The sequence below is a fragment of the Rhagoletis pomonella genome, unplaced genomic scaffold (assembly GCF_013731165.1).
Source record: "Rhagoletis pomonella isolate Grant_MI unplaced genomic scaffold, Rhpom_1.0 Rhpom_scaffold_02534, whole genome shotgun sequence".
Classification (NCBI taxonomy): Eukaryota; Metazoa; Arthropoda; class Insecta; order Diptera; family Tephritidae; genus Rhagoletis; species Rhagoletis pomonella.
In genome coordinates, this window is record NW_023461088.1 from 13,147 (window position 1) to 26,988 (window position 13,842).

The window sequence follows — 13,842 nt, forward strand, 5'->3', positions numbered from 1 at the left end:
GTTACGGGAACTTTTTTGGCCTTCACTTTCCGAAAATGCTTGATTTTTTTATGAGTGCAAAAAAAATTTAATTTTGTCGGACGGTGTTGTAAATGATGTTACATAGTAATGTTCTAATGTGTTTGCTTTTTTTAGTTTCAGTTGGAATTTCTTCTGTTTTTTATTTGGTTCCTTATGCAAATGTTGGCTTACAACTTTCATTACAGTTAAATACCTTTAGTCATACATATTATTCATTTGGAATACACAATTAACGAACAGCTTCTCCACTATTTCAACATTTTCTACTTTAATCGCATTCGATTCAATACAATTTTCCAATACAGCTTTTGCAGTGGCTTTTTTATGAATTCTTTCTTTTTTAAACCTTTCTTCTTCAAAAAACATTAATTAATATTTTCTTAGTTACCATTGTCTCAGTTGATAACAGTTTTTATTTACGGCAATTGTTTTACAAATTTTAAACTCACTTCAACAGCTTTAATTACTTGTTTAATTAAAAAATTTATTCAGCACATTTACATACAATACAGCAAACAATGTATTTATTTGGTAATTGATTTTCAAAACTTTAAAACCGAGACAACCAAAAAATTCTTAAATCATCATGACAACGCAAGTCGACAGCATTCATTTATGCATTTATATGTTTTACTGCATTACTTATTTTTACTTTAAATAGTTTTACATTTAGTTATTAATTCATTTATTTTTAGTAATTTTTATAAGTATATTTGTGTCTACATGTGTCTATGTATGTATGTATGTAGGTATGTGTGGGGGTTAGGGATGTGTGTGCATATGTGTATGTATATTTAACAATTACAATTCGCATTGGGCGTGCCTTGAGGTTGATCTGTCAGTCGTTGTCCCTTTTGCCCAGCACCCACTAACGTAGGATCCGAGTCTAAACTCTCCGACATTTTGTCGCAAATTATATCGACCAGTCGCTCAAAAACAGCCTGCAAGCAACAAATATTTACACTCATCTTTTAAATTACTCCTCATCTACTTCAGTGAAATTCACTTCACTTACCTTAACATTGACATTCTCTTTGGCTGACGTTTCAAAGAACTCAACACCCAGCTGATCGGCCAGCTGTCGGCCCCGCTCGAATGAGATTACACGCTGATCCTCCATGTCGCATTTGTTGCCGACAAGTATCACTTGTGCGTTGTCCCAGGAGTATGTCTTGATTTGAGTTACCCTGCGAGTGTGGAAAGATGTTTAAATTAAAGTGAAAATCTAAAATGACCCGTTGGCGTTGTAATTAAAATACTCAAAATTATATATTTCATTAAACGTCTGGCAGGGCAAAATATAAATGCATGCCATTGGATGGATATTAAATGTCAGATGCTCTCCTCTCACCAGCGCACAATGCTCCAAAACTGGAATTTACTGTACAAAAAAATACCTCGAAAAGTTCAAAAGGATCTCCTTAATTAAAACCCGAAGTGTCGCGAAAAGTTGGAGGTGGTCGCTGCTTGTAAGTCGGTTACACCTAAGCCGTCATAAACTCTGCTCAGAGAACAGAGAAGCTAAGCTAACTGAACGACCACTGAATAAGAACCAATTTACCTATCAACCAGGCAAATCCACTGAGACTGGCATTCACAGCCTTACGTCGAAAATGAAAAAGGCTCTGGAACATAGCCCTTTGTGCCTTCATTGACATTTCAGGGGCTTTTGACAACACTGCATACAGAGCAATAAGAGATGCCCTGATATGCAAGGAGGAAGCACCATCATAATAAATTGGGTGCTTTGTATGCTAAAAACAAGGAAGATCAGGATGGATCTGGAAGGCACGAAAGAATCTATTACAGCCATACGAGGTTGCCCTCAAGGGGGTGTACTCTCTCCTCCCTCTTCTGTGGACAATGGTTATAGACGAACTCCTCTCTCCCAGGCTATGCAGACGATCTGGTGGTTTGTGTAAGAGGTCTGCATGCCGAAAACGATTTCCAATCGCATGCATCGCAGGGCTTGTTGCAAGATGGTGTGACACCAAAGGATTATGAATTAATCCTAATAGATCAATTCTGGTTCCGTTTACCAGGAGAAAAAAGTTATCCATAACAGAATTTACTCTGAGCGGCACTAGAATAGGGCTGTCAAATAAAGCAAAATACCTGGAGGTGTGGCTGGATAAGGCACTCACCTGGAATGTACATTTGGATGCAACCGTAAACAATGCAATGAGAGCCTTCTTCGCATGCACGCGACTTTATGGGAAGACATGGGGACTCTCCCCTAAAATGACCTACTGGTCATGCAACACAGTTGTGCAGCCGATAGTCACCTACGCATCCTTGGCATGGTGGACAAAAGCGGCACAAAGAACTGCTAGCGCAAAACTAAGCAAACCGCACTGAATGGTATGCATTGGTATAACAGGGGCTATGCGGACCTGTCCTGCTGAGCAGCTACCTCACCGTTTTTCAAGCAGAAATTCATGCGATCGAGATTTGTAGCAGAGCCTCTAAAAACATCTGCATTATGTCGGACAGTCAGGCTGCTTTGCTAGCGCCTAGATCCCACATAATAACATCAAAACTAGTGTATGACTGTCTCAACACCCTAAACGCTCTTGGAACCAAGAACACAGAATTGCTGCGCAGGGTGCCGGGGCATGAGGGCCACGACGGTAATGAACAGGTGGACCGCATGGGAAAATACGGAGCTACCACAATATTCCATGTCCCGGAACCCTTTTGCGGGCTCACCAAAGCCCACTTAAGGGAGGTCATAAACAAGTGGGTAGAAAAAGAATTCGATAGACACTGGAGTGAATGTCCAGGGCAAAGACAAGCTAAGCGGTTCATCTGTCCATCACAAGAAGCTTTAAAAAAGCTCATAAATCTAGGCGGGGAGGATCTTCGGACCCTCGCTGGGTAGTTCACGGGATATTGTTCCCTGCGTTATCACCTCAGTAAAATGAATCTTTCAGGCAGGAGCTTCTGTCGCTACTGTTAGATGGGCGAAGAAACGCCAGAACACATCCCTTGTCAATGTGTTGCTCACGCTAGGCGCAGACTCGCTCACCTAGGTGGTACAACACTTAATCCATTCGAAATAGGGAACAAAAAGGCCGCGGAACTGCTAGCCTATATTAAAAGCCTTCACCTATAGGGTAAAGGGTCACGCAAAATAGACCACCCTAGAGGTCGCAGTGCTCAAGGCTCATAATAATATTAATAAAAACTAATAATTCATAAAAATACATTTTTAGAAAAAAATTTGCTATAACAAAACCTTTTCCAGTGCTGTCGGAATTTTTTGCCTAGATACTGTAGTATTTTTTCTTATATATTTCAGCCAATATCTAGCAACTCAACTTTTCCTGTACCAACTTGCGAGGCATCGTTTTCAATACTTTGTAAATTGAATGAAATATTGTGCGTATCTTCTACGAAGCAATTATGTACATTCCCCCACATTTTGACTTTAACTTCCATACAAAATACATATATGTATCCACTGAATGTTTTCTCCCCTCCATCATTTTATACACATCTTTGCATTTAAATTGCAATTTCTCATTTGCAAATATTTATCTTTCGTTTCCCCCTCCTTTGCGCCATTCTACTTACCAATCCTGCACAGAATTGAAACTATCCTCATTTGTGACATCATACATTAGAATGAAACCCATGGCGCCACGATAATATGCTGTGGTTATTGTTCTATAACGTTCCTGACCCGCTGTATCCTGTTAACGATAAAAGAAAAACAAAAACAGAAACAAAATTAGTTGCATCCTAATAAATGTCGGTACATTAACACTTTTATTGGCGACAAATTGCACTTTTTTGTAATCATTTAGGTGTAACTATAAAAGTGCAACAAAGTTATAGGTTTTCCATAAATTTTGCACGCTCATATGTAGGCCACCACGATAATGACTTAGGGCCGGTTGTTCAATGTCTGATTAGCACTAATCTGAGGTAGAAGCTCTGGTTAAATACAACGACTGCTTTATCGATCACATGTTTTATGCATGATGTCGAAAACGTCGATAATGATGTTTAACCGGCAAGTAGTGATAACCAGAGATTGAACAACCGGCCCTTAAAGGGTGTTGATAACGACTTCACACCTCTTGTGCTCAAATGACCGGTTAAATTTATCTAAATACATCGGATTATTCATTCAAATTCATCAAGGCAAGGTAAAAGGTTTTATCATTAGTTTTTGACGATGAAAAGATTTACAGATAAATTCGGTTACAAGCAATCGATCATTTAAGCACAAGAGAAGACTGAACGAAGACGCGAAGTGACTCATGACATTTTCAATATAAACGCCTCATGTATGAACATACAGTGGCGGTCAAAAATGGATGAATGGTGGTTCGTTTTTAATATTTACAATATTATTCAAGCTAAATTTTTTTTGATATTTTTTATAAAAATATGATTCATTTATGGTGATTTTTAATCTTTTTTTTTTGCTGACCGCTTTTCGGTTGTTTTCATATAAAAAGCGAAATTTAGGAAAACTGGCGTTGACTTTTTTAGTTTTATCGCAAAAGATCTTGCGCATGTTTTTCCACATAAAATTCATGTTTATATGGAAAAAAGTGCAAAACGCTGTCAACAAAAAAAAAAATTATTAAAAATCAATGCTTTAGCTCGAAAAACATTAAAAATATCAAAAACGACACACCATTCATCCATTTTTACCCGCCACTGTATATACATGGCATGTCACAATGTACATATAATATAAATAGATACGAATATGCGTATTATTCTTAGAATCAATAATGGAATTTCTGAAAAATATTATCGCAGAGAAATCAAATTTTAATAAAACAAGTAAGAAAGTCTAAGTTCGGGCGGAGCCGAACATTAAATACCCGGCGCAAGTATTAAATATATGTTTTCCACCTTTCCGAAAGCTACCGCTACATGATAAGCCGGGGTGTATACATTTTAAGTAAATTAGCGTCCTTAAATTTCGAAATATTGAAATTTCAAGCATATCTGAAATTTACCGTTATATGAAAAGCGGCCTCAATTTTAGTCCGATTTCAACAATTTTCAACGGTTTGCTTTTATGTGGCAAGCACAATAACCATACCGAGCTTGGTACAAATTGCTAGAACGGTTAGCGAGATACATATATGTGATCACAAGTGGGCGGTGCTACGCCCATTTTCCAAAATTTTGTCATAAACGTATTTCTTGGTAAAGAATTGTTGCAATCATCAATTTTGAATAAATTAGCTTCAATATTTACTGATTTATCGAAGATTTTGTATTTCTCGAAATTACCGTTATATGGGATGTGGGCGTGGTTATTGTCCGATTTTAGAAATTTTCGGCCAGTTGGTATGCTGTATCAGGACCAACAACTGTGCCAAGTTTGGAAGAAATTGGTGTAGCGGTTACCAAGATATACACATGTAACCATAAGTGGGCGTGGCTACGCCCATTTGCCAAAATTTTGTAATATTCTTATTTTTCGTCTAAAACTCATTGCAAATATCAATTTTGAGTGAATTATCTTCAGTAGTTACTAAAATATCGCAGTTTTCGTTTTTCTGAAAATTACCGTTATATGGGAGGTAGGCGTGGTTATTGTCCGATTTTTAAAATTTTCAGCCATTTAGTATGCTGTACTAAGGCCAACAACTGTGCCAAGTTTGGAAGAAATTGGTGCAGCGGTTACCAAGATATGCACATGTAACCATAAGTGGGCGTGGCTACGCCCATTTTCCAAAAATTTTTAATATTCATGTTTTCCGTCTGAAACTCATTGTAAGTATCAATTTTGAGTGAATTATCTTCAGTAGTCACTAAAATATCGCAGTTTTCGTATTTCTTAAAATTACCGTTATATGGGAGGTAGGCGTGGTTATTATCCGATTTCACCCATTTTCAATACCATCCGTCCCACGCCCAAAAGAAGTTCACGTACCAAGTTTCGTTAAGATATCTAAATTTTTACTCGAGTTATCGTGTGCACAGACGGACGGACGGACGGACGGACGGACAGACAGTCACCGCTTAATCGATTTCTCTTTTCATTCTGATCATTTATGTATACATTTGTCTATATCTATCTCGATTCGTTTCGCCTGTTACAAACAACCGTTATGTGAACAAAGTTATAATACCCTTGTGCACAAGTGCGCTCGGGTATAAAAAGAGAAGCAAGTATTTTAAATAGCTAGGAGAGTATATACCAGGAATATTAACTCTTTTGTGCGGAGGACGAATGGAATTGAAAATGGCCAAAATCGGGCAATAACCACGCCTACCTCACATATAACGGTAATTTAGAGAAATACGGAATCTTCGATAAATCAGTAAATATTAAAGACAATTTATTCAAAATTAATGATTGCAACAATTCTTTACCAAGAAATACGTTTATGATAAAATTTTGGAAAATGGGCGTGGCACTGCCCACTTATGATCACAAATGTGTATCTCGGTAACCGTTCTACCAATTTGTACCAAACTCGGTATGGTTATTGTGCTTGCCACATAAAAGCAAAACGTTGAAAATTATTGAAGTCGGACTAAAATTACGGCCGCTTTTCATATAACGGTAAATTTCAGAAATGCTTGAAACTGCAATATTTCGAAATTTAAGGACGCTAATTTACTCAAAGTTGATACTCCCCGTCTTACCATGTAGAGCAGTAGCTTTCGGAAAGGTGAAAGACGTATATTTAATACTTGCGCCAAATTAAAGCGCTTGGACTGTAGATGTGCAAACTGGTTTTAGTTTTTCGAAAAGAGTTGCCACCTGTTGAAAAATTAAAATAAAGATATTGAATAATCAATGCCATCAAATCCGCACCGTTCGTTCGAATTTTCAAAATGAGGCATCAAACTAAAATCCTTAAACTGCAGATATGCAATAAGATTTTACTTCTTTGAAAAGAGTTGCCACCTTTTAAAAAATTATATTCAAATTATTTAAACAAATAAATCAATTACTACAAACTGGATATCAATCGAAAAGGTTTTGAAAAGATTCGTTTCTTAGCTGAACTATAGAAGAGTTGCCACCTGTTTAAAAAATCATTTTAGGTAAGGGACATATGTATAACCATATGGGTGCAAAACGAAAGGGGTTTCAGAAAGTAGTAGTTTGAAAATATTATGAAGAGGGTTGCCACCTGCTTGAAATGTTGAATTTAGTTTACTTATACACAAGTTATACGAAATATCAAAATAGATATGGATGTCAAACGAAGGAGTGTTAAGAAATCTTTGCTTTGAACGCTAAGTATATTTTTGAGGTGTTGGAAGAGGGTTGCTACCTGTTTAAAAAGTTAAATTCAAATTATTGTATAAGTTAAATGAGTTATTAAAATATGGGCATAAATCGGAGGGGGTTTGAAAAATTTGTATTTCTGAACTGTATTTAGCGGGGTTACCACATGTTTGAAAATTAAAATTCCACTTAATTCATTAGTTAATTAGAATGTGTATCGCAGTGTCCGGTGAAGGAGAGTTAACAATGATTAATCTTGAAAATACTTTTCAGGAGGGCTGCCACCTGCTGGAAAGGTCTAACTCAATTAAACAATTCAAAAAGTATATGAAATATGAAAATACTGTAGTCCAACGAAATAAGGTTAAGAAATCTTTAGTTTGAACATTTCGAATGTTTGAAGAGAGTTACCACTTGTTTAAAAAGTTACATTCAAATTTATTTAGAAGGGTTGCCATTTGTTCGAACATTAATGTACGTGAAAGATTTCCCTATGCGCAAAATGTCACTACATTTGTATGGTAATACGACGGCCAGCGGCACACCATTTTGATTGATTTTTATTATATTAAAGGATGCACGTCACCAAGTGTGGCGATGTGTGCAGCTCTCACATTCACATGCCTATCAGGCTAATCTTAACTAGGTATTTATAACAGCAATCAACAGTTTTTTTGTTAGAGAAGATACGCTTTACGGCATGTTAATAATAAAAATGTATTAATGGTGCAAAGCAAAAATAGTTGTTGTAAATTTAAGTAGATGTTATTTTCACTGATAAAGACAAAGTAGGAATATATATTTATAACCAATAAAATACGATAACCATTTAAAATATATAAAAACTTTTGTATTAAAAAAAAACGATATATTAAAAGACTTCACTGAAATGCATACATATATACTCGGGTAAAGTGTGTACTCAGCGTTATAAGCATCGATGCATAGAGGCATACAAGTGCACTTCAAAATTAGAAGCAAAGGCAACAAGTTTCCTTGTACATCGAAACAAAAACACCAACCAACTGCAGATTCGCATTATAAATAACGCCAACTATTTATGTGTTGTAGTATATTAATATTTTCCACATGAACGAACTGAAGTACCGGCGATAACGAGCAAGTGTTCTGCAACTGATAAAGTAAAAGTCAATAGGACAAGGTCAAATGCAGACAGGTAGCTACAGCCGCAACTAACCAGGCTTTTCTAGCTCTGTACTTCTACACACACAACTAACATTTACGCATACACAACGCACAACGCTATTACGAATATATTGTGATACTGCACATTTGCATGTGTTAATAGGATTTGAAATTCCACGTAACACTTTGCTTTATACATACATATATATATATATATACACCCCGTGTTATAATTATAACCGCACCATATGTTAACAAGTTTAGACTATTTATTTTATTTTATTTTTTTCTATTGAACCTTAATTTTTTTAGTAAAAATATAGCTTTTCTTTAACAAAAACCATATAAATCTAAGTTTCAAGCTTTTGGCAAAATTAAAAAAAAAAACACATATATAAAGTTTTTTAATTAGATTTCTTAGAAATATTTTGATTATGTAATTGTATGAACCGTTCGACTTCAATATAATTAAATGCGGGTTTAAAGTAGCTAGGACTTTTGGTAATTTTTTTGTTGAAGTTGTCACTCATTTTCCGTCAGCAAAAAAAAACTTTAAAAAACGACGGTAAGTCCTAGCAACTTAAAACTTGCACTTTATAATACTAAAATTAAATGGACTAAAAAATGGCATACTCAAAAATTTTCTGAGCGATCTAATTAAAAAGTTAGAATTTTTTACGGAAGTTTGTTTATTTTTTTTTTCTAATCTTCTATCACGTTGTTATTTGTTACGTAAAAAAAATGCAGTTTTCCCAGTTAAGCGTTATATAAGCCACAATATTGAATGCAGATAACGTTTCTAAAAACATTCAGTGTCAGTGCATTCTCTATAAAAAAAAGTGCTGCCAACTTCACCCCGTAAATAAAAGTCTCATCTTTCCTCAACGCACACATCCAAGGCCACAAGGCACTTTGTTGTAATTATTTCACTTTAATGTGATGCTTTTTATGACATTTTCTCGCCGTCGGTGGTCATTAAACGAATGGTGGCCCGCACACATTTCCAGTAAAAAAAAAAAAACATTCCGCTTGAAAGCACACATTTTTCATTGGAAGCTTACATAAATATAAGCGAGTTGATTTTTTATTTTTTATTTTATTTTTTGCTTTGTACTTTAATAATTAATCACTCGTCGGTCCATTTTGTGTTATCTGCTCTTTTCTTACACTCGTTTGCTTTTTAAATAAATAATAATTTTGTGCTCATTTTTCTTGTTTGCACTTTCTTACTTACCCATATTTGCAGCTTGACGCGCTTATCATGTCGAAACACAGTTTTCACTTTGAAATCAATGCCAACCGTTGACACAAAAGCTGAGGTAAAACTGTCATCGGCATAACGAAAGAGAAAACTTGTCTTGCCTACGCTCGAATTGCCGATTATCAGTAGCTTAAACATATAGTCGAAATTTTGATCGGCTGCATCCTTTTGCCACTTGGGATCCCCACTGCCAGCCATCTAGAAAATGTGTAAAGGAAAGGCAACATTTATTTTAAGAATTTTTGTAGGTTCATTAAAATGTACAAAAAAAAGGAAAGGAGTTGATATTTATAACAAAATTACTTTAAAGAAATAATAAACCAAATTATTTTTCACACAATCCAATTCAATAATTTTCAATGATAATGCTTTCAAACACTTTATCACTCTTTTCATTTTACTCATACTACTACTATGGTTACATACTTGCACATCCGTCCTACACATTGCTCCCATTTTCCTCAAATAAGTAGAATAGCGCATCCCATTTGTGCCAAGGATGCACGCGCATCAATGCCATCGTTAAAACTAGTCATAAATACTAATCATACACAGGCGGACACACATACTTTGTAGATGCTGTTATTTCATTAAACCTTCCCGCACTTATTTGCCGACATATATGTATATTTCTTATATTCATTAAGTATGCCTGCACTTAAGTGCTCGCTCGCTTTCTTTCTTACTTACTCACTTACACATTAGCTAAGCACACAAAATAAGTAGTAATACCCGTAACATTGCGGCGAATGCACAAATCAACAGCGTAGGCAGGCAGGCATAGGCTTTCACTTGATTTGCTGTGGCCTGAATGTGTAAACCTGTTGCTTCGATTTACTTTCTTGAATGCACACAAGTATGTATACTTACATACATATGTATGTACATAAATACGTGTTTGCAAGTATGTACAAGCAGCCCCATAGCAAAAAAAACTCTTAACTCGTTTCGGTCCTAATATTACAAGAACTACAAACTGCGTACACTATACTTTTCTTGGAGCCAAGACAGAAACTGGTGGATACAACTTTACTCGCATGTATGTATATATATTTTCCATGATTTTTGATTCAAATCAATCCATTCTTCTTACAAATATACGCTCCGATTTTGGACCTTAATTCGTTTATTTATTTAAATAACAATCCATAAGGTATTACATTTCATACAGATTAAAAAGCATTAAGAATTAAAAGTACAAACTAATTCATTCGGTTAATAGATTTCTGCGTAAGAGTAGGCAAAAACAGGAGAATTTGAGAGCAAGTTGAATTCCTTTAAAGCTCTGAATATGAGCCAATCCCAGGAGTTGTTTTTTAGCGTCACTTCCTTCTCTCGCCAGAAAAACTACTCTAAAGCATTTTTCTTGCATACCTGTATTTAATTTAATGGAGTTCCAGAAACAAGTGCAATAAAAAATAAATCAAGTATTTGAACAATTTTAGCCTTAAAACGTTTATTTAGGCGAACAAGTTACGAAATTACTCATTTTTTCATTGTCACTGGAAATCATAATTGCTTTTTTTTCAATAGTTTTTAGAGAGTAGAGAATAGAAAGTTTTAGAATTCAAAATCAATTTGATCAACAAATGGAATTAAATATTTTATATGGAAATCAAATCAACGGGTGATTTAAGAAATCTTCATTTCGAAAATATTATTTAAGGGATTTGCCAGCTGTTTGGAAATTTAAGATAAAAGTAATTAAGAAGTTTAATTAAGTATTTTAATCTGGGTGTCAAACGAAAGTTAAGGGAAATATTTGTATCTCAGTGCCAAGCCAGAGAGGTTCAAGAAAGCTTTATTATGAAAATTATTTTTACTTGGGTTGCCAACCTATTTTTGTGTTCAAGATTATTTTAATCAACAAGTTAAATTAAATAGTTTATTTTAAAACAAATCAATGGATGGTCTAAGAAATTTTCATTTCGGGAACATTTTGAAGAGGGTTGCCACTTGTTTAGAAATTAAAAATTAGTTTAATTAACCAGTTTAATCAAATATTTAATATGGCTGTCAAAGGACGGAGGTTTAAGAAGGGTTTTTTATCGATAATATTTATGACGAATGATGCCACTTGGTTAGAAATTCAAAACCAACTTAATTGCGGGAGTCTTAGGAAAAAATATAGAAGAAAGTTTTTTTCCGAAATAAAATTTTACTTAGTCAATTTGTTAATTGTACGTAATATAGCTACATCAAATTTGTTTGAAAGCATTTTATAATAGATTTTTCGATTTATGTTAAGTAAAAAAAATTGCATTGATATGAAACTAAAATTGTATTAAGTATTACATATGAAGAGAATCTACGAAAGATAAGTGGTTCTTTATACTGAAACGGCTGAACCCTTTAGCAATCGCCGCAGATACAAGCTATTTAATAATAAAACCATTTTTTTTTTGTTTCCCCTTTATTTAAATAAAACAAAAAACATAGAAAAAATTCCTTTTTTATCTTTTTACTAAAATATTCATTTACAATTTTTCTCTATAAAAATCTCGCAATAAGTTTTAAATTCATTTTTAACTCCCGATATATGGGCTTTCGAAGCTGATGATCGAAAAATCGACCGGCGGCCGCATATGGGTTAACTGTCACTACATTTATTGAGTAGATTCTGCCTTTTAAACATTACTTTCGTTATGCAGTACTTTCTTTAGGTACTCGTATATGTATGTATATGCAGTTAGAATTTCTTTCATTGTTGGAAATTTTGGTTTTTAAATTATTGAGTTCCAAGTACGAAAGGTAACTTCATTTTCCTCACAATTATAATTTTGCGTGTTTGGCGTATCGAAGCTAAACTTAATTTTTTCACATGAAAAAAACTCCTTCCGCGTATTAAGTGATTTACTTTTCACACTATGCTACATCCTATCCATCTCCAGCTTCTAGGTGAGAAACAAACGTACAGCCATCAGGCGATCTCAAATTCAATTCAATTGAGGATAACATTTTATTCAATTTAATTCAATTGCATCAACTATAACTTCAATTACGCTAAACAGCTTGCATAACGACGCTTTTCATCCATCAATTAGAGCAGACTGACGCCATAAGCCATAAAAATAAAAGAAAACATTTGCACATACATATGTATGTATGTGCGCAAAGTAAGTATTTAAACTCATTTCCTACAGTCACCATAGTGCAATCGATTCCAATGTTAAGCACACTCGCGCCAATAGCATACGAGCAAAGCGATTTACAAGTAATTCTTGGAATTGCGTATGTTTGTACTTTTATACATACATACATATGTACGTATGTAATATGGTAACGTGTGCGTGCGTGCACTGAATAGCGAATGCATTTAGCTATTCTTGTGCCTATACAATGAAATGAGAATTTGTTGCGCATACGCCGTGGCGAACACAGTTGGACAACAGAGTCTGCAATTGCACATCAACGCGTAGTAGTGGCATTAAAAAAGCCAATCGAGCAAACGTTGTGAAAGAAGAATAAGTAAAAAGTGAACAATAGCTATTGGCTTTTTTCCTTTTTAGTTTCGCTGAATGCCTGCGCAACCATTGCGTGGGTATTTTATTTTAATTCTTCATAGTTTTTACCACTGCTACATAGGTACTTCCATGAAGTTCGAACTGGAGCGCACTCCTCCAATGGATGTGCTTGACAAATTGCTGGCGGCACAAAACTCCGTATAAAGTGCATTTGGTTAGCGTTTGGTTGTGGCAGTGCAAGTCTCGAAGGTTACTAAGCTGCTCGCATTAGCCTTGGGTCGCGTCGTCTACAAAAGTTACTCATACGCCAGGACCAGCGTGGGTCGCGTCAAATGGTTGGCCTCCAATTGCAACACAGCAACTGTTCAAGGATTGTGGTTGTATGTACACATTTACATACATTTGTATGCGTTGAATATCATAGCACTTGGCTGTATGTATACGCAGCTAAGCGTCTATTTGCCTACTTGCTTTTGGGATTTTCTTCATTGTTTAGCTGGGAAAATTCCAACCAACTTGATGACATCTTCAGCACGCTTAATACGACATTGTGCTCTTGCTTGTCACAATTGTCTAATGTTGTTCGCTTGCTGAAATGTTGGTACTACAATGTTGTTATTATTGTGTAGGCAGACAGCTCCAGCTGCGGGTCACTGCCATTGTAGGGGGCGACCTTTGGTCGTACATACACACATCATCAAGATTAATTGTGCCCTTTGGTTGCTCTTCAC

The 13,842-nt window shown here is 35.3% G+C and overlaps 1 protein-coding gene across 1 annotated transcript; it reads right to left on the reverse strand.

Moving 5' to 3' along the window:
- Window positions 1-742: 742 nt before the first annotated feature.
- Window positions 743-9,869, reverse strand: LOC118753487 (ras-related protein Rab-3). Its single transcript, XM_036488368.1, has 4 exons — window positions 9,621-9,869; window positions 3,598-3,716; window positions 1,037-1,208; window positions 743-962 (listed from the first exon to the last, which is right to left on the reverse strand). The coding sequence occupies exons 1-4, from the start codon at window positions 9,843-9,845 to the stop codon at window positions 816-818; spliced, it is 663 nt and encodes a 220-aa protein (XP_036344261.1). The 5' UTR covers window positions 9,846-9,869; the 3' UTR covers window positions 743-815.
- Window positions 9,870-13,842: the final 3,973 nt, after the last annotated feature.